This window comes from Hemitrygon akajei, chromosome 3, assembly GCF_048418815.1.
Source record: "Hemitrygon akajei chromosome 3, sHemAka1.3, whole genome shotgun sequence".
NCBI classification, from domain to species: domain Eukaryota; kingdom Metazoa; phylum Chordata; class Chondrichthyes; order Myliobatiformes; family Dasyatidae; genus Hemitrygon; species Hemitrygon akajei.
The window spans coordinates 103,233,335-103,259,987 of NC_133126.1; the positions used below are offsets into that span (position 1 = coordinate 103,233,335).

At 43.7% G+C, this 26,653-nt stretch overlaps 1 protein-coding gene across 3 annotated transcripts in view; it reads right to left on the bottom strand.

Annotated features, from left to right (window-relative positions):
* rtf1 (RTF1 homolog, Paf1/RNA polymerase II complex component) overlaps positions 1–26,653 on the bottom strand; it is a 207,508-nt gene that overhangs the window by 48,764 nt on the left and 132,091 nt on the right. For all 3 annotated transcript variants that reach the window (XM_073040540.1, XM_073040539.1, XM_073040538.1), the window contains 4 exons: positions 11,967–12,049; positions 9,021–9,108; positions 8,691–8,798; positions 6,945–7,022 (listed from right to left, as the gene is read on the bottom strand). In XM_073040540.1, the coding sequence (XP_072896641.1) occupies positions 6,945–7,022; positions 8,691–8,798; positions 9,021–9,108; positions 11,967–12,049 (357 nt within the window). The remainder of the gene's footprint in view (positions 1–6,944; positions 7,023–8,690; positions 8,799–9,020; positions 9,109–11,966; positions 12,050–26,653) is intronic.

The window sequence follows — 26,653 nt, forward strand, 5'->3', positions numbered from 1 at the left end:
GGTTATATTGATCATTTCGGTTAAAAAGTCATCAGAACTTTGTGGGCTGAAGGGCCCATATTGTGCTGTGCTGCTCTATTTACTAGAAATACTACCTGAACACTGTCAGCCAGATCCTTGATGTTAACTGGATACCTAAGGCAATATTATGAGTAGGGTTCACTTGTGTCATGGCAACACACAAGACACTGGAGGAACTGAGCAGCATCTATGGAAAAGAACTAACAGTAGACATTTCAGGCCAAGACCCTTCATTAGGACTGCTGCCTGGCCTGCTGAGTTCCTCCAGGACTTTGTGTGTGTTGCTTTGGATTTCCAGCATCTGCAGATTTTCTCGTGTCATCTGCATCAAGGTCATTATTGTTCACCAAAGGAGGAAAGGAAGGATGTGAAAAAATCTAGAACAACACACAAAATGCTGGAACTCGGCATGGCGCAGGATACAGGAAACTGGGTGACATTTGGGAAGGGGAAAAGGGGATAAGGAGCCAGTGAAGAGTATCCCTGTGGCCACTCCCCCGTCAACATTTTGGATACTATTGGGGGGGTGAGGGGGGAATGACGTAACAGAGGAAAGTCAAGTTTCTGGCACTAAATTTGCCTCTGCTCAGTCGAGAAGGGGGCAGAAGAGGCACGCTGTGGTGACAGGCAATTCGCTAGTTAGGGGAACAGACAGTATGTTCTGTTGGTGAGAACGAGCTTCCCAGATGGCATCACACACAAAATGCTGGTGGAACACAGCAGGCCACTGTGTGTGCTGCTTGAATTTCCAGCATCTGCAGATTTTCTTGTGTTTGCGTTCCCAGATGGTAGGTTGTCTTCTGAGGCCAGGGTCCTCTGCATTCTTAAGCATGATGGTGAACAGCCAGAAGTCATAGTCCATATACGTACCAATGACATGGGTAGGTTGACAGTTGAGGTTCTGCATTGGGAGTTAGGTGCTAAGTTAAAGGTCAGGACCTCCAGGGTTGTGAACCCAGGATTGCTACTACCCATGCCATGTGTTAGTGAGACTAGAACTAGGAAGATTATACAGTTTCATATGTGGCTAAGGAGTTGGTGTAGGAGGGAGGGCATAAGATTTTTGAAACATTGGGCTCTCTTCCAGGGAAGGTTGGACCTGTACAAAAGGGACAGTTTGTTAATGCTGCACAATGAGGTTTAAACTAGATTTGCAGGGGTATGGGAACCAGACTGCCAGAATAGTTAGTGGAGCAGTTGTGGAGGCAAATGTTGGTAAGACCTCAGACAAAGTTAGGAATCAAAAGGCTGAGTACTGTGCGACAAAACTGAAAAGGGTGGAAGGACTGAAGGTGCTGTATTTGAATGTGCATGGTATATGGAATAAGGTAGGTAAACTTGCAGCACAGTTGCAGATTGGCAACTATGACATCACTGAATCATGGCTGAAAGATTACAGCTGGGAGCTTAATGTTCAAGGATATACACTATCAAAAGGACAGGCAGGAAGGCAGAGGGGGTGGCATTGTTCTGTTGGTAAAAATTGAAATCAAATCATTACAAAGAGGTGACATAGGATTGGAAGGTGTCGAATCACTGTGGATAGAGCTAAGGAACTGCAAGGATAAAAAGACCCTGATGGGAGTTGTATACAGGTCCCCCAAACAGTAGTAAGGATGTGGTCTACAAACTACAACAGGAGATTGAAAATGCATGCCAGAAGGTATGGTAAAACCCTAAGTAAAAGAACTTTAAGGGCAAGTGATCATAATATGATTGAATTCACTCTGAAATTTGAGAAGCAGAAGCTAAGTCAGATGTATCAGTATTACAGTGGAATAAAGAGGATTAGAGGTATGAGAGAGAGGAGTTGGCCAGAATTGATTGGAAAAGAACACTGGCAGGGATGACGGCACAGCAGCAATAGCTGGAATTTCTGGAAGCAATTCAGAAGGCACAGGATATATATATCCCAAAGAGGAAGAAGTTTGCTGATGATACTAAGCTGGGTGGCAAGTTTGCTGATGATACTAAGCTGGGTGGCAGTGTGACATGTGATGAGGATGTTAGGAGAATTCAGGGTGACTTGGATAGGCTGGGTGAGTGGGCAGATACTTGGCAGATGACGTTTAATGTGAATAAGTGTGAGGTTATCCACTTTGGGAGTAAGAACAGGAAGGCAGATTATTATCTGAACGGTGTAGAGTTAGGTAAGGGAGAAATACAAAGAGATCTAGGAGTCCTTGTTCATCAGTCACTGAAGGTGAATGAGCAAGTGCAGCAGGCAGTGGAGAAGGCTAATGGAATGTTGGCCTTTATTACAAAGGGAATTGAGTACAAGAGCAAAGAAATCCTCTTGCATTTGTACAGTGCCCTGGTGAGACCACACCTGGAGTATTGTGTACAGTTTTGGTCTCCAGGGTTAAGGAAGGACATCCTGGCTGTAGAGGAAGTGTAGCGTAGATTCACGAGGTTAATTCCTGGGATGTCAGGACTGTCTTACCCAGAGAGGTTAGAGAGACTGGGCTTGTACACGCTGGAATTAAGGAGATTGAGAGGGGATCTGATTGCAACATATAAGATTATTAAGGGATTGGACAAGATAGAGGCAGGAAATATGTTCCAGATGCTGGGAGAGTCCAGTACCAGAGGGCATGGTTTGAGAATAAGGGGTAGGTCATTTAGGACAGAGTTAAGGAAAAACTTCCTTCTCCCAGAGAGTTGTGGGGGTCTGGAATGCACTGCCTCGGAAGGCAGTGGAGGCCAATTCTCTGGATGCTTTCAAGAAGGAGCTAGATAGGTATCTTATGGATAGGGGAATCAAGGGACAAGGCAGGAACCAGGTATTGATAGTAGATGATCAGCCATGATCTCAAAATGGCGGTGCAGGCTCGAAGGGCCGAATAGTCTACTTCTGCACCTATTGTCTATAAGAAGTATTCTAAAGGAAAGAAGAGAAGTCAAAGCCAACATAAAAGCCAAAGAGAGGGCATAGATTAGTCAGAAGTTAGAGTATTGGGAAGCTTTTAAAAACCAGCAGAAAGCAACTAAAAGTCATTGAGGTAAAGATTGAATACGAAAGTAAGCTAGCCAATAATATTAAAGAGGATACCAAAAATTTCTTCAGATACATAAAGTGCATCTGTCTCAACGGAACATACCTATGCAGAATGCTATGCAAATGTTCCCTGAACATTTGTCATGTTTCTGCTGTGCACTTCCCTGAGAACATCTGCTCCTAATTTATGTTCCCATGTTCCTGCCTAATAGCATATTTCCCCCTACCCCAATTATATCTTTTCCCAAATTGTCTGCTCCTATCCCTCTACAGCACTATGGTAAAGGAGATATAGTTGTGATTGCTACCTCCAAGATGCTCTCTCAAGAGATCTGACACCTGACCAGGTTCATTTCCCAATAGCAGATTGAGTTCTCTCCTCTCCTCTAGTTGGCTTATCTACATATTGTGCCAGGAAACCTTCCTGAGCACACCTAACAAACTTCATCCCATTTAAACCCCTTGCTCTAAGGAGATGCCAGTCAATATAAGTAAAGTTTAATTCACCCATCACAACCCTATTATTATTGCACCATTTCAGAATCTGCCTCCCTATCTGCTCCTCAATGTCTCTGTTACTATTGGGGGGGGGGGGGGCCCTATAAAAAAACACCCAGTAGTGTTATTGCCCCCTTCCTGTTTCTGACTTCCACCCACAATGACTTTCTCCTTTTCTGCAGCCGTGATACAATCCCCGATTAGCAATGCTATGCCCCCACCTCTTTTGCCTCCCTGCCTGCCCCTTTTGAAACATCTAAAGCTCGGCACATTCACCTTGCCCCTGAGACATCCAAGTCTCTGTGATGGCCACAGGATTGTAGTTCTAGATTCTGGAATGTTTCCAGAAAACTGGATAATTGCAAATGTCACCCCACTCTTCACAAAGGGATAGAGGCAGAAGAAAGGAAACGATAGGCCAGTTAGTCTGACCTTAGTGGTTAGGAAGATGTTGGAGTCAATTATTAAGGATGAGGTCTCAGGGTACTTGGAGATACATGATAAAGTAGTCCATAATCAGTATAGTTTCAATGGAAATCTTGCCTGACAAATCTGTTGGAACTCTTTGAAGAAATAACAGGCAGGATAGACAAGGCAGAAGCAGCTGATGTTGTGTACTTGGATTTTCAGAAGGCCTTTGACAAGGTGCCACACAAGGCTGCTTAACAAGCTACAAGCCCATGGTGTTACAGGACAAATTCTATCATGGATAAAGCAGTGGTTGATTGGCAGGACGCAGAGAGTGGCAATAAAGGGAGCCTTTTCTGACTGGCTGCTGGTAACTAGTAGTGCTCTGCAGGAGTCCTGATGAAGGGCATTTCCCTGAAATAGTGACTATCTGCAAATTTTCTCTTGTTTGCCTCAGGAATCTGTGTTGGGACCGATTCTTCTTATGTTGTATGTCAATGATTTGGAAGATGGAACTGATGGTTTTGTTGCAAAATTTGCAGACGATATGAAGATAGGTGGAGGGGTAGTGGTTTTGAGGAAGTAGAGAAGCTACATACCATAACTTGGGACAGATTAGGAGAATGGGCAAAGTAATGGAATACCGTGTTTAGAAGTGTATGGTCATGCACTTTGGTCGAAGAAATGAAAGAGCTATTTTCTTAATGGAGAGAAAGTACAAAAAACTGAGGTGGAAAGGGAATTGAGAGTCTTTTACAGGATTCACTAAAGGATAATTTGCAGGTTGAGGAAGGAAAATGCAATGTCAACATTCATTTCAAGAGGACAAGAATATAAAACGATGTAAAGTTGAGACTTCATAAAGCACTGGTGGGGCCTCACTAGGAGTATCGTGAGCAGGTTTAGGCCCCTTATCTGAGAAAGGATGTGCTGAAACTGGAGGGAGTTCAAAGGAGGTTCACTGAAATGATTCCAGAATTGAATGGCTTGTCATATGAAGAACATCTGATGGCTCTGGGCCTCTATTTGCTAGAATTCAGAAGAATAAGGGGTGGTCTCGTTAAAACCTATTGAATGGTGAAAGGCCTCAATAAAGTGGATGTGGAGAGGATCCACATCCTCTATGGTGGGAGAATCTCAGACCAGAGGTTACAGCCTCAGAATAGAGTGGAATCCTTTTAGAACAAAATGGAGGAGGAATTTCTTTAGCCAGAGGGTGGTTAATTTGTTGAATTATTTGCCACAGGCAGCGTGGAGGCTGTCTTATGTATGTTTAAGGCAGAGGTTGATAGATTCTTGATTGGCCAGGGTACGAAGGGATACAGGGAGAAAGCAGGAGATTGGGACTGCTAAAAAATTGGATCAGCCATGATGAAATGGCGGTGCAGACTTGATGAGCCACATGGCCTAATTGTGCTCCTATATCTTACGGTCATGGCAGGCAGCATCCACGAAGGGGAATAAACGGTCAATGTTTTGGGCTGAGACCCTTCATCAAATTACCCTCCATAGATGTTGCTTGACTTCCACCAGCAATGTTTGCGTTTCACTCAAGATTTCCAGCTGCTGCAGAATCCTTTGTGTTTATAATAAAACCTAAGAATGGTAGTGGCATCTTCCAGTTTTTTGAGATCACCACATGTCGAGAACATTGCCCCTAAATTTCCTTTTAGAGACCTTAGATTTCTCAAGTGGTAGATTAATAGAACTTTAAGCTTATGGTCAACTTTAGATTTGCGTACAGGGGCAATCTTTGGTCACCTCAAAGTCCAGAATTTCTCATTCATGGGGACAGAATTATACAATACAGAAATGGGCTCTTTGGCTCACGTTGTCCATGCTCATCTCTTGCCCACCTATGTGATCCCATTTGCCTGCACTAGAACCTGATCCTTATACTGTATACTTTGCCTATTTAAGTGTCTAAATGCCTCAAACAAAATGATATCTGATTCCAACATCACATTCCAGATATCATTCTGTGTAACAAATTTTCACCTCAGATCCCATAAAGAGTCCTTTCTCTTACAAACAAACCTTTTTTTTTGTGATATCTCTACCATGAGAAAAAAAGATTCTCATCTACTTGATCTACACATTTCAGTCAAGTATACTTCTATTAGGTCACCCTTCAGCTCCATGGAGAAACAACCAAGCTAATCCAATCTCTCCCAATAACTGATGTCCTCCGATCCAGGCAACATCCAATCTCCCCTAGACTCTCCAGAGCAACCACAACCACAGAACTGCACCCAATATTCCCAAATGTTTTGTAACTTCTGAAAACAGAATATAATGGCATCTTCTTCCAAAACACCTAATCTTATCCACATTAATTACTTATTTATCACAGCAGTCACCTTCTTTGATGATTTCTTTAATCTTCTTTGGAAAAGTTTCCACCATCATGGTATTTGTTCTTATTGCCTCTCTTACAGGATGAAGAGTGTACATGCTTCCTGAAATGTTTAAACCAACTACATCTGACCTTGAACGTATCTGAACTTTCAAAAGATTTTTCACCCCCTCACTTTCATTTCAAATTTTGCCGTAACAATCACACACAGCCCCAGATCATCAACTTCAGAGGCATAGTCTTGGAGAAAGTTGTGATAAAATATCTTCAATCTGAAACATTAACTATTTCTCTTCCCCAGCACTTTGTTTTAGTTTGGATTTCCAGCTTCCCTAGGTCCAAGGATAACTTCAACCCCAGATTTGTAAGGTTGTAGGATGAACCACAGACTTCTCCATAGGTGCACTGTGGCTGATAGGCTGGGATATGCAGATGGATACTGGTACAGTGCTTGTGTCAACTCTGTATAATGGATAGCAGGATCATGCTGCATTAACGTTGATATAGGTTGAAATCTTGTTTATTACTGTTTCCTTTTAACTATAACAATGCTGCCTAAACTTGAGAACTAATCATATAAGTAAATAACTTTGTAAACAAAGAACATGCATCCAAAAACTAAACTGTACTGAACAAAAACTTCAAATTGAGTATTTCACCCACCTTTTCTTTCATCAGCTGAGTCTTTTTCATGGCATAATTGGAAGGTGCTTTCCTGAATCGGTCCTTCTCCTTCACAATCTGCAAAGGATCGACTTCTAAGGTGAAATGCTTCTTTATGAAACTACTATATCCTTAGAGTTCCAAGCCCATAATATTTATCAGGTGTCCTTCAGACTTTGGTACTTCTGACAGCACAAACAACCAGTCTCAGCTTTGATTCTCATTTAGTTTTATTTAAACTGCTTGAAGAGCTTGTACCAATCAACACTCATTTGTTGTCTGCATGCTTTAATCTAAATGCTCAATTGTTTTCATAATTCAGTATTATCCCTAAACAACATGGTTTTCTCCTTCAAAACAATCATAGCTGTGGGTTAATCTTCATCAGAAGGACTTCATCATCTTGCAGTAATTTCATGATTAGATTCAGCATGAAACATTCCCTTAAGGATATGAACCCACTCCTTGTGGTGGAGGACATAGGTTTTGGAGATGTCACAGTTATTAGATAAGTAACGGCTATGCAAATTTTAGTTGCAGCCACACTGCAGGGAATGGATGCTTTGAGTGCTATCAGGGAGGCAATAAAGTCAGTAAGGTTGTTCTAGATGATGAAAACTTCATAAGTGTTATTGGAGTGGCACTCATCTGGGGAAATGGACTTGCACATTATAAATCATGGAAACACTGCAGCAGGTTGGAAGGTGAGTTGCTTCTACCCACCCTCTGATCTGCTTCTCACCACAGTTTGATCCTTAGTATCAACTGAAGGGGACTCAGCAACATTGATGACATTTTCTCTGGCATGCAGGAGGGTGAGATGCAATCTTAGGGGTTTAAAAATTTAGGGAAGTCTAAAACGAGATGGCACTGGGAAAAGATTGAAAAGGGACCCAAAGGACAAACTTCTCCACAGAGGTGGTGAGTGTAAGGAATGAGGTGGCACAGTAAATGGCCTAAATAAGTACAACTACAGCATTCAAAAAACACTTGGACATATTCATGATTAGGAAGGTTTTAGAAGGATACGGGCAAAATGATGGCAAATGGGAGTAGCTCAGGTAGACATCTTGATGAGTTCAGCTGGAGGGCTTGTTTCTGTGCTGTATGACTACGCATTTTAAGTGTAGGTTTCAGATACTCTTGTTTAGAGTTGCCATTAATATCTAATATTGCTACATTCAGGCAAAGACAACCTCAATTACAATTGAACTCTGAAGGAAATCAAATAGGTTATAATTGTCAGTGAATGATCCCACTTTTAACCTAACACTTGTAAAGAAATTGCATCACTTCCCCACACTACCATCCCCAAAAATCACACTGTGCTCTGTATTAAAAACTGATTATTTACCTTCAGAATTAGTCAAATCAAGTTGCCCATTTGGGCAATATCCATCACTGGTTACATAACTAACATGAAATAAAATGTTCATGGACGTGGGTCCACACCATGAAATATCACTAATTTGCAATTAAATCTTTAGCACAAGCCTGAAGGACGGTACAGAATATGGCACAGTGTTTTTTTTCTAGGAAGTGTGCTCCAGTGTTATATTTTGCTCCTTACTCTGCCATAAGTGACAGAGTTCATTAAGTGACTTCCCTCTTCCAAGGGGACAAAGGATTTGTCTAGGAATTGTTATGTCAGTTTGAGCTGAATATGCTTGGCTACAAAATAAACAATGTAATGAAGGTGATGGAAAATAGGTGTAACAACTTTGCTTGATTCTTGCTGTCACCTACCTCTTCAATGTCATGATCATTGAACTTATACTCCAGTGCCTGTTTGATCTGCTGTTCCTTCTTGTTAACTTCATCCATGGTCGGTAACTGCATTCCTCCCATCACTATCTGAAACAATGGAAAGCCAGGGTTTAAACTATCTACAAAGCTGTAGAGTTTGGTGCCCATTCTGTACCTGGGCTTGTCAACAATGATACCTCTCTGAAGTACCTACACTTAGTATTCAGATGCAGAGATTGAAACACTGTGCTTGCAGCCAGATTGCAAGCATGCTCCTCAGCTTTAGAAAAACTAAACCAAAATTGAAAGCTCCCTCACCACAGAACTCACCGTCTCTCTCCATTTCATGAACTCTGTTTCAGTGAATTCCTGGTTTGACACAAACTCAAGTCGAAACACTCGCTCATCTGAGCCATGACTAGAAAGATAAAGATAAACATACTTAGTTTTCTTTTTTTGTTTTTCTCTTTTGTAAAATGAGACAATTAATATAGTTAATCATTGAAATTTCTGAAAGCATACCCTGAAGTCCAGCATCTTTTTAGCTCCCTATCATGAACTTCAGTTGAGAACCCAGAAAAATAAACAAGTCACCAAAGATTCTAGCAAATTTCTATAGATGTACCGTGGAGAGCATTCTGACAAACTGCATCACCATCTGGCATGGAGCTACCACTGCAAAGGACCAGAAAAAGCTGCAGAGGGTTATACTCAGCCAAGTCCATCAGGGGCATGAGCCTCCACTGAGGACATCTTCAAAATATGATGCTTTGAGGTTTAGAAACATCTTCTGGGCACCCCTCCCCACACCATCAGATTTCTGAATGCTCCGTGAACACCATCTCACTATTTTGCTCTCTTTTATGCACTATTTACTTTATATACATTATGTTAATTAACAGTATTTTTATGTATTGCACTGTGACCACAAAATGACTGATTTCACGATGTCAGTTATAATTAACCAGATTCTGAAGCCTCAAATTCAGATTCCTGGATGTCATACAACAGATGCATTACCTTGACCTCAAAAGAAAAGAAGGAAAAGGCATAGTACTACAGTGAACTGATCCTACTATAATAGGTGGCCACACAGGCAGCAAAGGCGGTTATCAAAATGACAGGAGGACCTTGATCTGACGGTAACCTATTGATGCCTTTTGAGAAGTCAAACCAAGGTAAAACTTAGTGAATGGTCAGGCCCTGGGGAGAATGTTAGAGAACAAAAGGACATAGGAGCACAAGTACATGGTTTCCTGAAAGCGCCTTCACATTAGGAGTTTACAATGGAGGCCTTACAGAAGGCAAGTTAGGAAGAAGCATTGTCAAGATAGCTGTGGGAGCCTGTACTGAACCTTTGTGGCTAGTTTACCTGAAAGGAAGATACAATAATCCAGGAAATTAAGAGACAATTTGGAGATGGACCAATTGGCACAAAAGTAATAAAATCTGAAAGCTCACCCTCTAGTTGCCTCATTGGTCCATTTCACCTAGTCTCAGCAATCAGACATTCTTTTACCCTATCCGAGATGACAATTACTAGATGCGTTACCAACTCCCAATCAAGATAAACACTGCAGTCACATCAAATCATAACCAGTTGTCTAGAATGCTGTCAGATATTGACAGTTATAATGCATTTTCAGCAAGGTTACTGGATAATTGAGACAGTGACTGATTCTACCCACTCAACATTGCTCCAAAAGAATCTCACACTTAATAACAGAATAAATCAGTATAGAGTAAAGGTAGCTGGATATTCAATTGTGTTCCAACGAAGTACAGCAAAGCAACACACAAAATACTGGAGCAACTCAGCAGGCCAGGCAGCACCTATGGAAAAGAGTACAGTCCATGTTTCAGGCCAAGACCTCCTGAAGGGTCTCAACCCGAAACGTTGACTGTACTCTTTTCTATAGATGCTGCCTAGCCTGCTGAGTTCCTCCAGCATTTTGTGTGTGTTGTTTGGATTTCCAGCATCTGCAGACTTTCTTTTGTTTGAAATACAGTAAAGCATTTGTTATTTTCATGAACTACAAACAAAGGGTCTGGGATGATGAAATGCTAACATTTAACTCATGGCATTAAAAGATTACCATTTTTACCACTGCAAGTGCTGGTAACAGTTGTGGTCATTCCTCCAGCATTTTTAAAAATAGTTTATTGTCCCCTTTGGTTTGTAATATGATCCAGTCACGTATTCTAGAGTAATCTAAAGATTCCCTATAATTTTTCAAAGGTTTTCTAACTTCCATCCAAATCAAAGATGATAAACCTGAAACACAAGTCGTATCTCACTGCATGGATGGCATTTGTTCCATTATTTTGCTCAATTTCAGCAGAGTTCACAGCCAAAGCAGAATGTACAATATGATCAAAAAGATCCCTACCAAATGCTTCATAAGATCCAGGTACATAGGGACACAATTAGTCACTCATTATCAGGAAATCCTGTATGATGGAAATGCTTGCATAAGTAACAACAGCAAAATCATTATCAGCAGGTAATGAATTTAAAGACAGGATGCACAGTATTTCGCTTGTATGAATTAAGTTTACTGCCTATTGATTGTATTCCTTGTTTACAATTGGTATAAACTTCTGGCTTATAATTGGTAATTACTTGCTCAACGTCTGAACCCATTTTCAAATTGTTAGATGGCATGGCAGCTTAGTGGTGAGTGTAACACTTTACAGCACCAGCTGTAAGGTCAGAGTTCAATTCCCACCACAATCTGAAAGGAGTTTGTATGCTCTCCCCATGATCATGTGGGCTTCCTCAAGGTGGGTTGGAAATATGGCAGCACCTGCAAGCTGCCCCCAGTGCATCTTGGACTGCTTGGTTGTTGATACAAGCAACACATGTCACTGTACGTTTGATGTTTTGATGTGCTTGTGACAAAAAATTAAATTGTATCTTGATCATTACTTAATGGATATCATACTGCTGGAAAATGACACTAGAGTGGTAGTAATTGGGGACAAAGCAACGATAGAAGAACTCTAAGTATTTTACTTCCAACAGAGGCAGAGTAATTTTGATTCTAAAATGCATTGTGAAGACTAGTCACATACAACTTAACTGCATAATGATTTATCAGTGGCAGCATTGTGGTTACTATAAAGGGAATTATATCCCATTTTCCTCTTCTTTAGCTGGGACTGCAACATCATGACTGGCAGCCTTTTACTTTATCAGGCCTGCCCCAACCTGATCTCCTGAAGTCAACAGTGCTCATTTAATGAGTTGAACCAATTCTCTGCTCTGGTACTTACCGTAACTGCAGCCCTTTGTTTGTCCTTGAACTGCCCAGTTGATAAACCTTTCCAGTTTCTACAACACCAGTGATCTCTGCAACCTGGAAGCAGAGAGAGATAGTTATGAGTGGCCAGACACAAGTCAGATAGTAAGACCATAAGACATAGAAGCAGAATTAGACTATTCAACCCATCAAGTCTGCTCTGCCATTCCATTATGGCTGATCCCAGATCCCACTCAACCTCATGCACTTGCCTTCTCACCATATCATTTGATGCCCTGACCAATCAAGAAACCATCAACTTCCACTTTAAATATACCCATAGACTTGGCTTCCACCACAGTCTGCTTCAGAGTATTCCACAGATTTACTACTCTCTGGCTAAAAAATTTCTCCTTACCTCTGTTCTAAAGGTTTGCAGGAAACATCTCCACATCTACCTTATCTAATCCTTTTAACATTCTGTTGGTTTCAATGAGATCCCCCCTCATTCTTCTAAATTCCAGTTCAGGCTCAAAGCTGCCAAATGTTCCCCATATGTTAACCCCTTCATTCACAGAATCATCCTTGTGAGCCTCTTTTTGGATTCTCCAATGACAATAATTTGCTTCAGTATTCACTAAGGAAAACGATCTTGGCGATTGTAGGGATGACTTACAGTGGACTGAAAAGCTTGAGAATGTAGATATTATGAAAGAAGATGTGCTGGAGCTTTTGGAAAGCATCAAGTTGGATAAGTCACCGGGACCGGACAGGATGTACCCCAGGCTACAGTGGGATGCGAGGGAGGAGATTGCTGAGCCTCTGGCAATGATCTTTGCATCATCAATGAGGATGGGAGGAGTTCTGGAGGATTGCGGATGTTCTTCCCTTATTCAAGAAAGGGAGTAGGGATAGCCCAGGAAATTATAGACCAGTGAGTCTTACTTCAGTGGTTGGTAAGTTGATGGAGAAGATCCTGAGAGGCAGGATTTATGAACATTTGGAGAGGCATAATATGATTAGGAATAGTCAGCATGGCTTTGTCAAAGGCAGGTCGTACCTTACCAGTCTGATTGAATTTTTTGAGGATGTGACTAAACACATTAATGAAGGTAGAGCCGTAGATGTAGTGTATATGGATCTTAGCAAGGCATTTGATAAGGTACCCCATGCAAGGCTTATTGAGAAAGGGAGGAGGCACGGGATCCAAGGGGACATTACTTTGTGGATCCAGAACTGGCTTGCCCACAGAAGGCAAAGAGTGGTTAAATGGGTCATATTCTGCATGGAGGCCGGTGACCAGTGGTGTGTCTCAGGAATCTGTTCTCGGACCCCTTCTCCTCGTGATTTTTATAAATGACCTGGATAAGGAAGTGGACGGATGGGTTAGTAAAATCTGCTGATGACACAAAAGTTGGGGGTGTTGTGGATAGTGTGGGGGGCTGTCAGAAGTTATAACGGGACATTGATCGGATGCAAAACTGGTCTGAGAAGTAGCAGATCGAGTTCAACCGAGATAAGCATGAGGTAGTTCATTTTGGTTGGTCGAATATGATGGCAAAATATAGTATTAATGGTAGACTCTTGGCAGTGTGGATGATCAAAGTGATCTTGGGGTCCGAGTCCATAGGACACTCAAAGCTGCTACGCAGGTTAACTCTGTGGTTAAGAAGGATTGGTGCACTGGTCTTCATCAATCAGTGGGATTGAGATTAACATTGTACAGTGCTCAATTCTGGTCGCCTCACTACAGGAACAATGTGGAAACCATAGAAAGGGTGCAGAGGAGATTTACAAGGGTGTTGCCTGGATTGGGTAGCATGCCTTATGAGAATAGGTTGAGTGAATTTGGCCTTTTCTATTTGGAGTGACGGAGGATGAGAGGTGACTTGATAGAGGTGTACAACATAATGAGAGGCACTGATCATGTGGATAGTCAGAGGCTTTTCCCCAGGGTTGAAATGGCTAGCACGAGAGGGCATAGTTTTAAGGTGTTTGGAAGTAGGTACCAAGGAGATATCAAGGGTAAGTTTTTTTACGCAGAGAGTGGACAGTGCGTGGAATGGGCTGCCAGCAGCTGCTGTGGAAACGATAGGGTCTTTTAAGAGACTCCTGGATGGCTACATGGAGCTTAGAAAAATAGAGGGCTATGGGTAAAGCCTAGGTAGTTCTAAGGTAGGGACATGTTCGGCACAGCTTTGTGGGCTGAAGGGCCTGTATTGTGCTGTATGTTTCTATGACAACACATCCCTTCTGCAAAACGGGACCCAAACCAATTTTCAATAGTTCAAGTGCGGCTTGATTAGTGTCTCATCGAGCCTCAGCATTATTTCCTTGCTTTTATATTCTATTCCCCTAGAAATAAATGCCAACGCTGTATTTGGCTTCTTTAGTACAGACTCAACCTGTAAATTAACCTTCAGGGAGTCTTGCATAAGGACTCTTCAGCTCCTTTGGACCTCTGATGTTTGAATTTTCTCCCCATTTAGATAACAGTCTGCACTATTGTTCCTTTTACCAAAATGCATTACAAGACCATAAGCCCAAAAGACACAGGAGCAGAATGAGACCATTTGGCTCATCCAGTCTGCTACGCCATTCAATCATGGCTGATCTTTTTTCCCCTGCTCAACCCCACTCCCTGGCTTTCTCCCCGTAACATTTGATGCCATGTCCAACCAAGAACCTATCAATCTCTGCCTCAAGTACACCCAACGACCTGGCCTTCACAGCTGCCTGCGGTAATAAATTCCACAAATTCATAGCCCTCTGGCTAAAGAAATTTCTCCACATCTCTGTTTTAAATGGTCGCCCCGTCCTGAGGCTGTGCCCTCTTGTCCGACGCTCCCCCACCATGGGAAACATCCTTTCCACATCTAGTCTGTCTAGGCATTTTAACATTCAAAATGTTTCAATGAGATCCCGTCAATCATCCTAAATTCCAGTGAGTGCAGACCCAGAGCATCAAACGTTCCTCGTATGATAACCCTTTCCTTCCTGGAATCATCCTTGTGAATCACCTCTGACTCTCAAATGGCAACACATATTTTCTTAGATGAGGAGCCCAAAACTGTTCACAACATGCAAGATGAGGCCTCACCAGTGTCTTATAAAACCTCAGCATACAATCCTGCTGTTGTATCCAAGACCTCTTGAAATGAATGCTAACATTGCATTTCCTTTCCACACCACCAACTCAACCTCCTAGCTAACCTTTAGGATGTTCCCCGTTTTGAAAATAGTCTTTACATTTATTTCTTCTATCGAAGTGCATGACCATGCATTTTCCAACATTATATTTCATTTGCCACTTTCTTGCCCATTCTCCTAATCTGTCTAAATCCATCTGCAACCTACCTGTTTCCTCAAGACTACCTGCCCTTCTACCAATCTTTGTATCATCTGCAAACTTGGCAACAAAGCCATGTATTCCATCATCTAAATCATTGATGTACAGTATAAAAAGAAGTGGTTCCAACAACGACTCCTGCGAAATACTACCAGTCATTGGCAGCCAACCAGATAAGGATCCTTTTATTCCCACTCGTTGTTTCCTATCAATCAGCTAATGTTCTAACAATGTCAGTAACTTTCTTGTAATACCTCGGGCTCTTAACTTGGTCAACAACCTCATGTGTGGCACCTTGTCAAAGACCTTCTGAAAGTCCAAATATACAACATCCACTGCATCCCCTTTATCTATCCTACTTGTAATCTCCTCAAAGAGTTCCAACAGGTAGGATTTTCCCTGAAGGGAACCATGCTGACTTTGTACTATCTTGTCCTGTATCACCAAGTACTCCATCACCTCATCCTGAACAATTGACTCCAACATCTTCCCAACCACTGAGGTCAGGCTAACTGGTCTATAATTTTCTTTCTGCTGCCTTCCTCCTTTTCTTAAACAGTGTAGTGACATTTGCAATTTTCTAGTCCTCTGGCACCATGCCAGAGTCTAATAATTTTGAAAGGTCATTGCTAATGCCTCTACAATCTCTAATGCTACCTCTTTCAGAACCCAAGGGTGCAGTTCATCTGGTCCGAGTGACTTATATACCTTTAGGTCTTTCAGCTTTTTGCGCATCTTCTTCCTTGTAATAGTAACTGCACTCTCTTCTCTTCCTTCATGTGCTTCAACATCTGGCACACTGCTAGTGTCTTCTACAGTGAAGGCTGATGCAAAATACTCATTTATTAGCTCATCTGCATCTCCTTGTCCCCATTATTCTTTCTCCGGCCTCATTTTCTTGCGATCCTTTCCCACTCTCATTTCTTTTTTTACATACTTGAAAAAACTTTTACTATCCACTTTGATATCGTTTGCTAGTTTGCTTTCATATTTCATCCATTTCCTCCTAACGATTCTTTTAGTTGCTCGCTGTAGATTTAAAAAATTTCCCAATCCTCTATGTTCCCACAATTTTTTGCTCTTCTTGTTTTTACATTAGCTTTGACTTCCCTTGTCAGCCACAGTTTTACTATTTTGCCATTTGAGTATTTCTTTGTTTTTGGAATGCACCTTCCTCATTTTTTCCACAAACTCTGCTGTCACCCCTGGCAGCAGCTCCTTCCAGTTTCCTTTGGCCAATTCCTCTCTCATACCACTGTAATTTTCTGTACTCCACTGAAATACTGCTACATCAGATTTTATTTTCTTTCCATCAAAGTTGAACTCAATCATATTGTGATCACTGGCTCCCTAATCACACCCAGTTCAATACATTACATCCAATCCAGTATAGTTGATCCCCTGGTAGTCTCAACGACAAATTGCTCTAAAAAGCCATCAGGTGGCCATTCAACAAACTCACTCTTGAGATTCACTTCCAATCCAATTTTCCCAATCAACCTGCATGTTGAAATCTCACTTGACTATCATAACATTGCCCTTTTGACACGCCTGTTCTATTTCCCATTGTAATCTGTGGTCCACCTCCCAGCTATTGTTTGGAGGCCTGTACCAGTAACTGTGGTGTTAACTGTTCAGACTAACAAAATGGCTTCTCTGTATTGCTATAATGAAATGGCTTCCCTGTAATGTTATTTAATGCTGTAATGGGTCTCTGTGTCTGGAATGTTTGGGTTATGACTGCAGATAAGGAGGGAACTAACCAATGGAGAATTGTTATGCTATCTTGTATGTGTAAGCTGAGCGGGAGTTTGTGGTCTTTTATCGGGAGGCGAGCGAAGAGGACTGACGTGTGAGGAGCAGACAGCAGACAGTGGATACTGGACGTCGGCAGTTCGGACGAAGGCTCAGAAGGTCATTGTGGATGGAACCTCAATGTAAGCTCCAAAGTATTAAAATATTATGTGCACAAACTGATAAATTTACTGATTTGGCACCTTTAGGTTATCTGTTTCTACTAACCCATTGCTAAGAAATAACTATAAAATTGCAATTATTTACTCGCCTTTGGTTTAATGTCTGGTACTTGTGTGGCGAGTGTGTACTGGGGGGGCATTACACCATAGTTACACTATGGTATTCAACTATTGGCGGTTTACCCTAGGCGAACGGGGGTAAATTGGGGCATGGATGCTACATTTATGGGGGCTCATCCAGGGTTTGAATTATTTGAATGTCAGATACGGAGTAATTCACCCTGATTTAAACGAGGGGAGATGGATTTGGATAAGATTGAACTCTGGTGTGAGATTGAAGGAGCACCGGTTAGTCATGCCTGCGTTTTAAGTGGGGTGGACATGCGTACCTCAGACGAAGTGTTAATTCGATGTTTGAGTAAGGTTAGAGCTATCGGTAAGGTCGAAATCGTAGGCAGAAAGATTGGTAAAATGGGGAATTTAGGCTTTGTGCTAGCGTAGATTGGTGCTGACGTCTTGGTGGTGGGACTGCCACCGTCTATCAGTGACCTCAGTGAGGCGGGGCCATGGGGCGTGCACATTGTCACAGAGGAAAGGTTTGATGTGAGGAGTTGCCTGCCATTGCGGGCAGAGATTTTAGAGCGGTTCCTATCGTTTTTGAAGGATGAAGGGAGTGGTCAGATTTGGAAAATTTAATTAGTTCCCCTCTCCCACGGAAAGGAATCAGCCATTAACTCCTTGGTGAACAAGGCAGCAGGTCGTCGTCAGAAGTTAAGAATTTTCTCAGGGAGGACTCCCAAACCCGAAGGGGAGGATGACTTTGAGACCTGGATAGAACATGTCTCTCAGCTGCTGGGTGAGTGGCAGTGTTCTGAGGAAGAGAAGCAGCAGAGATTGATTGACAGTTTGAGAGAGGTGGCAGCTGAGGTAGTGAAAGGCAGCAAACCTTTGGCTACCTGGATGGAGTATCTAGAAGCATTGGAGGAAGCTTTTGGTCTGACAGGGGGCATGGTGGAGCTTTTAGGGGGGCTTTGGAGTTTGCGTCGAAGAAATGGGAAAAGCTTTCTGAGCATCTTTTCTGGGTAGAGCGAAGGCTAAATTGTTTGAGGCAACACGGGCATTTCAGAGACAGAGGTGAATCAGACAAGGATAGACCAGGTAGCCTGGGGCACCCAAGGCATGAGGTGATTGCTACGAGTCTCTGGCAGTCCCATAGATTGCGGCCCCGCCCCCCAATCTTTTGTTCAGTTGCTCAGAGGTGAGGGAGGAGGAGGACTCATTGGAGTCGGAAGAGGGCTCCCTCAGTATGGTGCACTCCTCCGTGGTAGCCCCTTGTAGTGGGTCGCAGGTCACGCTATTCTACCGGTTGTTCTATGACCAGTATTTGTCGCATTTACCCTTGACGCTACTGGGGCCAGCTCCAATCAGGAGATAGTGGGGGGGGAGGGGGGGGTCGTGACAGGTGAGGTCCCTCTGTGTGAGGGGACTGGCAGAGAGAGCCCCTCCCTAAGCCCCTCCCTGAAGTGATGGACTGCACAGAGGCCCGGGGGAGGCCGAGGTCCTGCGAGATGAGGTGTGTGTTATAACTGTGGGGAAGAGGGCCACTTCAGGCGGGAATGTGACCAGCCAGAAGCCGCTCGGAGGGAGACTCCATGAAGGTGGGGGGGGGGGTAGGGTCGGGAAACTTAGAGGAGACCCAGTGAGGGAATGGCCTGGAGTCTCTGGGAAAAGACGTTCCCAGGAATGTGCCATGGGACCCCCAAGAGGAAAAGACCCTATCCCAGAAGGATTGGTGGGACCCTGATCCAGTGTGTCGATCTGGATAGAGGGAATAGATGCAAAAGCCATACTCGACACTGGGTTGCAGGTCACGCTATTCTACCGGTCGTTCTATGACCAGTATTTGTCGCATTTACCCTTGACGCTCTTCACTGCCCTGGAAATTTGTGGTATCAGTGCTGGTGATTACCCATACAATGGTTATTTATCCATGAGGTTGGAGTTCCTACAGGCCGAGGTGGGTGTGTCTGGGCTCATGAGGCCTTGGTGCTGGTTTGCCCTGACCCAGTTGTGAATGGAGGTGTGTCATTTTTGGTAGGGAATCTGGTAGTCTGTTGTGCGGAGACTCCTGGGGGCCTGCAAGGAGAAGGCAGGTGAGGACTTTTTGGAGACCCTGTCGGTGCACCCAGTGTTTCAAGCTGCCTTTAAGGAGGTGTGTGGTCGCTCAGGGCAGGACACGTCATTGGAAAGAGGAACTGTATGGAGTGCCCAGTCGAAGCCCAGGGTGGTACGACTCGGTGAAGTAGTGAGAGTGATGGGGATCCCCAGATACTCTGGAGTGCCTGAGGGTGAAGCCTTTTTAGTGCACACCCCGGAAGATCTCAAGGGGGAACCAAGATTCTTGGCTGGGGTGCTGGTGAGACCTGAGTGGGAGAAACTCTCGGTGGTACAAGCACACCGAGTGGTGGTGAACATCACCATGCAATGGGAGGTCACTTTAAAATGAGGGATGCCCCTGGTGCATTTGTTCCCAGTGACGGTGATACATAGTGCCACCATGAGGCTCACTGGGGGAGGGCCATTGGAAAACAGGGATAAGTTGACCGCTGGGGCGTTTGAACTTCGAGGTCTCGCCTGTGCCGGAATGTTGGAAGCAGAGGATGGTGGAGAAGATGTTGATGCTGAAAGATGTTTTTTCCCTGGACGAGTTTGACATGGGCTGTTCCAGGAGCACTCGCCACATCATCCGGGTGACTGAAGACACCCCGTTTTGAGAAAGGTCGCGGTGACTAGCCCCTGCAGACATGGAGAATGTGCGTCAACATTTGTGTAAGTTGAAGGAAGCTGGAATCATTACAGAGCCCCACAGCCCTTATGCATCCCCAATAGTCATGACCGGGAAGAAAAATGGGAAGATTCGTATGTGTGGACTATAGGACCCTGAATAGGCGCACCATCCCTGACCAGAATACGGTTCCCAGGGTCGAAGAAGCACTGGCCTGTCTGTGGGGCGAAGTGGTTCAGCGTGCTGGATTTGAAAAGTGGATATTACCAGATCCTGATGAGTGAGGCGGATAAGGAGAAGACGGCATTTATATGCCCTCTGGGATTTTATCAGTTCGAAAGGATGCCCCAGGGCATATTGGGGGCCCCTGCCACCTTCCAGCGGGTCATGGAGAAGATCGCAGGGTTTATGAACTTGCTTGGTATATTTGGACGACCTGATAGCATTTGGATCCACCTTGGAAGAACACAAAGTGAGGCAAATGAAGGTGCTCAACCGGCTTAGGGATGAAGGGCTAAGACTTTCCCAGGACAAGTGCCAGTTTTGCCAGATGTCTGTTAGCTATGTTGGACATATAATCTCACGGAACAGAGTAGCTACAGACCTGACTAAGATCGAAGCGATGACCACCTGGCCAAGCCCCAGACTGTGAGTGCTCTGCACTCATTCTTGTGGTTCTGTGGATACTAGTAGAGATTAAAGAAGGGCTACACCAATGTGAGCCATCCCTTGAACCAGCTTCTGTATGGCTACCCTCCCCCGGGACAGAAAGGGAAAGGGAGAAGAGGAAGGGAGGCTGGAGAATATTGGAACTTGGCAGAACCTTTCGGACAGAGATGGGATGACCAATGTGAAGCGGCATTTCTGTCACTGAAGGAAATGCTGACTCAGGCGCAGGTGCTGTCTTTTGTGAACCCCCGATTGCCCTACGTGCTACACACTGATGCCAGTCGGAAGAGGTCTGGTATTAGGATCAGGGCGCCGGGCTGAGGCTGGAGTTTGTCACTCTCCGAGAAGAACTATCCCACCCACAAGTTCCTGGCATTGAAATGGGCAGTGGTGGATAAGCGGAGTGACTATCTCTACGGGACCATTTGAGGTGCAGACAGACAACAATCTGCTTACCTACATCCTGACCTCGGCGAAACTGGACACCACCGGGCATTGGTGGTTGGCTGCCCTGTTTTCATATGATTTTAGACTGAAGTACTGGCTGCAGAGCCAGAATGTCGATGTGGACGCTCTATCTTGATGGAGGCATGAGGACCTGGAGGGGGACGAGGAGTGGGAGAGCATTTCTGCATCTGGGGTGAAAGCCATGTGTCAGTTTGCTATCACCACGTAGGACGAGGAAAAGGAGAGGCCAGATCGTGCAGTGGAACCATTGGGTGATGACACCCTACCCCTAGTTTACTGGCAAGGATGCCTATTGACCTCTGTTTTGGGACTACCACGAGTGAAGTATTGCCAAAGCCTTACTTGAAGTATGAAGAAAGAGCTGCAAAGGGCTTATGAGTTGGCTGGGGAGGTGGCCACCAAGCAGAATCGGGGAAATAAGAAGATGACCAGAAAGTGAAGTTCTCCTGCTAGGAAACCGAGTCCTCATAAGGAATTTGGGATTGCCTGGGAAGACAAGCTGGCTGATCGCTGGTCGGGCAAGCCCTATGTGGTGGAGAGTCAGTTGCCCAACTTACCAGTTTTCTGAGTGCGGCCCGAGAATGGGAAGGGGCCTGTCAAAATTCTCCATCTGAATCATCTGTTGCCCCTGGGGCAATATGTACAAGTAGAGCGGCAGCCCGAAGTGCTGGCTGCACCTGGTACCAGGATTTCGTGGCCACACAGGGTGGAGAAAGAATCCACACCGGGAAAGGCGGGCCTGGGCCCAGCCCCTGTGAGGGATACGAGGGATACTGACTCGGAGGATGATAACTTGGATGATTGGTACATGCTGCCGTTTGCTGATGCCGTGATGGAGGGGGAGGCTCCTGGCCTTTCCCACACTGGGTTAGATGGGGTAAAGGGGGGGGGGGGGCGGGGGGGCAAGTGATGGGCCGTCGCGAGTACCACAAGGCATTGGATGTGGGGTCCGAGCAAGAGGGTTCCGAGGTGCAGGAGTTAAAAGAGAGTTAGCAAGTCTCAGAGAAGTAGGTGCCCCTCAGATAGGTTGGCCTATGTAGCACCTGGGGTCAGGGTGTGATCTCCACTGTTTTGGGGAGTTATGCCACTGCTTTCTGCTCTTGGGTTGGGCTTTGTGTTTCGCACGAAGGGTTAGCAAATTATCTGAGCGTCATGAGGGCATGACTATATTTGGTGTGGGTAGAATGTAGGGCTCTCAGTACCAGTAACCGTGGTGTTACTGTTCAGGCTAACAAAATGGCTTCTCTGTATGGTTATAATGAAATGGCTTCTCTGTAATGTTATTTAATGCTGTAATGGGTTACTGTGTCTGGAGTGTTTGGGTTATGACGGCAGATAAGGAGGAAACTAACCAATGGAGAATTGTTATGCTATCTTGTATGTGTAAGCTGAGCAGGATTTCGCGGTCTTTCATCAGGAGGCAAGCAAGGAGAACGGACGTGTGAAGAGTGGACAGCGGTTCCAGGGTGGCGGATACTGGGCGTTGGCAGTTCAGACGATGGCCGAAGGCTCGGAAGGTCGTTGTGGATGGAACCGGAGGCGTGAGCTCCAACATATTAAACTGTTATGTGCACAAACTGATAAACTTACTGATTTGGCGCCTTTAGGTTATCTGTTTCTACTAACCCATCACTAAGAAATAACTATAAAGTTGCAATTATTTACTAATTATTTACTTGCCTTTGGTGTATTGTCTGGTATTTGTGTTGCGAATGTGTGCTGGGGGGGGCATTATACCGAAGTATTGCACTATTGGTGGGGCGACGGTGGTTCACCATAGGCGAATGGGGGTAAGTTGGGGGCACGGATGCTACATATAATTGCCACCAGGTTTCTTTTACCCTTGCAGTTTCTTAATGCAACCCACAAAGATTCAACATCTTCTGATCTTATGTCACATCTTTCCACTGATTTGAACCCATTCTTTATAAGCAGACCCACACCACCCCCTCTGCCTACCTTCCTATCCCTCTGATGCAATGTGTAACCTTGGACATTCAACTCCCAACTACAACCATTCTTCAGCCATGATTAAGTGATGGTCAAAACATCATACCTGGCAATCTATAATAATGAAACAAGATCATCCACCTTATTTCTCATACTCCATGCATTGAGATATAACACTGAGTACTGTATTTGCTAGTCTTTTTGATTTGCATCCCGAATACACTGATACTCACCCTGCTGGCTACAATTTTGTCCCACCATCTGCCTGTCCTTTCAGACAGTATGACTGCATGTTATCTTTGCTTTTTTACCATCTGTCTTATCCTGAGTCCCTTTACTCCGGTTCTCACCCTTACCAAATTAGTTTAAAACCCGCTCCAATAGCTCTAACAATCCTGCCTGTGAGAATATTGGCCCCCCTTTGGTTCAGATGCAACCCATCTCTTTTGTACATGTAATACCTCCTCCAGAAGAGATCCCAATGATCCAAGAACCTGAAGCCCTGCCCCTTGCCCAGCTTCTCAGCCACGTATTAATCTGCCAAATCTTCTTGTTTCTACCCTCACTGGCACATGGCACAGGTAGCAATCCAGAAATTATTATCCTGGAGATCCTGCTTCTCAGCTTTCTGACTAGCTTTCTAAATTCTCTCTTCAGGACCTCATTACTTTTCCTTCCCATGTCCTTGGTACAAATATGTACCCAGACAACTGGCTGCTCTCCCTCCCTCTCTAAAATGCTGTAGACATGATCCAAGACATCCCTGACCTTGGCAGCTGGGAGGCAACATATCATCTGGGTTCATGTGTTCTTCTGACTATTGAGTCCCCTATCATTACTGCTCCCTTCTTCTCCCTCTTTACCTTCTGCACCACAGACCCGTGCTCAATGCCAATAACCTGGTCTCTGTGGCGTTCCCCTGGGAGTAAATCCCCTCACAACAGTATCCAAAACTGTATATTTATTTTTGAGGGGAATGGTACAAGGGTGCCTATTCACATCTCCATTTCTGCTGACAGTCACCCAGTTTCTTGCCTCCTGCAAATTCAGGGTGACTACTTCTCTGCAATTCTGAACAATCTCTTCACTATCATACATTTCCCAACACTGTATTCCGTCTGCCACTTTTTTGCCCATTCTTTCAATTTGTCCAAGTCCTGTTGCAATCGCATTGCTTCCTTACCACTAACCAACCCCCCAAGCTATCCTCGCATCATCTGCATACTTTGCCACAAAGCCATCCATTCCATTATCTAAATCACTGAAACAATTTGAAAAGTAGCGGTCCCAATACTGACCCCTGAGGAACACACCAGTCACTGACAGCCAACCAGAAAAGGCCTCTTTATTCCCACCCATTGCCTCCTGCCTGTCAGTGCTTCTGAGACAAATTAAATGAAGCACTGAAAGTGCTTTCACATTGGTATACCAAAGCTAAATGCAGTAGGAGACACAAACTGAGGAAATGTTGGATTCCAAAAGCCTCCAGGTAAAGTTTTACAAGAAGTGAGATGCTGAAGATGTTCTATAGGTCAGTTGTGGAGAGCGCCCTCTTCTTTGTGGTGGCGTGTTGGGGAGGAAGCATTAAAAAGAGGGACGCCTCACGTCTTAATAAGCTGGTAAGGAAGGCGGGCTCTGTCGTGGGCAAAGTACTGGAGAGTTTAACATCGGTAGCTGAGCGAAGGGCGCTGAGTAGGCTACGGTCAATTATGGATAACTCTGAACATCCTCTACATAGCACCATCCAGAGACAGAGAAGCAGTTTCAGCGACAGGTTACTATCGATGCAATGCTCCTCAGACAGGATGAAGAGGTCAATACTCCCCAATGCCATTAGGCTTTACAATTCTACCGCCAGGACTTAAGAACTTTTTAAAGCTATTATTAATGCTTTTTGAGATAGTGATTTAGATGCATATCATATTTTTTACTGAGTTAAGTATTGTAAGTTAAGTATTATATTAAGTATGTAATTAGTTTTGCTACAACAAGTGTATGGGACATTGGAAAAAAGTTGAATTTCCCCATGGGGATGAATAAAGTATCTATCTATCTATCTATCTAAGTTCTTAAATTCAAACCTTGTAGAAGTGAAATTAATGCAATGAGTCTTGATTACAGTAGAGCAATCAGAACATTTGGAAAACAAAATAAAATTAACAATAACAAGTGAAACCATACAGATATAGTAATCAAGCAGGAAGAGGGTGAAAGCTGTACAAGTTGTTACAATACATTCCCTTTATCCACAACAGTGCCCACTTTGATAGAGGGACACCACACTAAAATTTCAAACAAACTGGCAAAGGCTGAATAAAGGGCAGAGCTTTAGAGATGGAAACCAGAGGTTAACCAACAAGAGCAGGAGGAGGAGCAGGCCTTCTGACCCCACTCAATCATAGGGCCACTTCCCATGATATAAATCCCATCGCCATTTTCCTGGATTACCCTCAAGCTCTCTAATTCCCTTTGTTCTCCGAGATACATACATCCTTTGGTAAGGATGGAAGTAATCCATAAAGAAACAGAACAGGAGGACATTTATTAACTAAAGCTGTCCTCCATCATTGCTCCATTGTGATTTAAACATCGATTATCCCTAAGTGTTAATTTTAAACCACAAGATAGAGCAGAATCAGGCCACCTGGCCCATTGAATCTGCTCCTCTGATGTATAATCACTCTCAACAGCATTCTCCTCCCTGCACCCCGTAACTGTTGATGCCCTTACTAATCAAAGAACCATCAACCTCTACTTTAAATATACCAATTGTCTTGCCCTCCACAGATTCACCATCCTTTGGCTAAAGAAACTTCTCCTCATCTCTGTTGTAAAGGAACATCTTTCTATTCTGAGGCTATGCCCTCTGGTCCTAGATTTCCACACTATTGGAAATATACTCTCTACTTTCACTTTATCTAGGCATTTTAGTATTCAGTAGGTTTCTATTTTTTTGTAATTTATTTTTCATTGAAGTTCATCATCAGGCAAACATTTCCATAAGATGTATTTCAGATATTGTACATATATATCATATAGTCATGCCACAAATCTCCACGTAATATTTATCTGAGGTATACACTTATAGAAAAGAGAGCAAAGAAAGAACAAGCGAAAAGAGAAAACAATGTACAAGTAGGGAGTGATATTTTTTTTTTTTACAATATATTCATTGATTTGTGAGAATAAAATCAGGCCTATGAGGTGTTATGTAGTTAAATCACTTTTCCCAGTATGAATCAAATTGTTCCAGCTTATGATTAACAGATGCTGTTATCTTCTCCATTTTGTAAATGTCCACTGTAATTTCCATTCATGCATTTAAGGTTGGGCTCTCCTGTGATAACCATTTCCTAGTAAGAGTCTTCTTACTAGCCACCAGCAGTATATTTATTAAATATTTATCTCTTTTCAACCATTCCTGAGGAATATACCCAAAATATATGGTCTTATAAGGGTATTTCACATTTAAAGATGTCGTGTAGGGCATTGTGTATCCCACTCCAATAGTCTTTGATAACGGA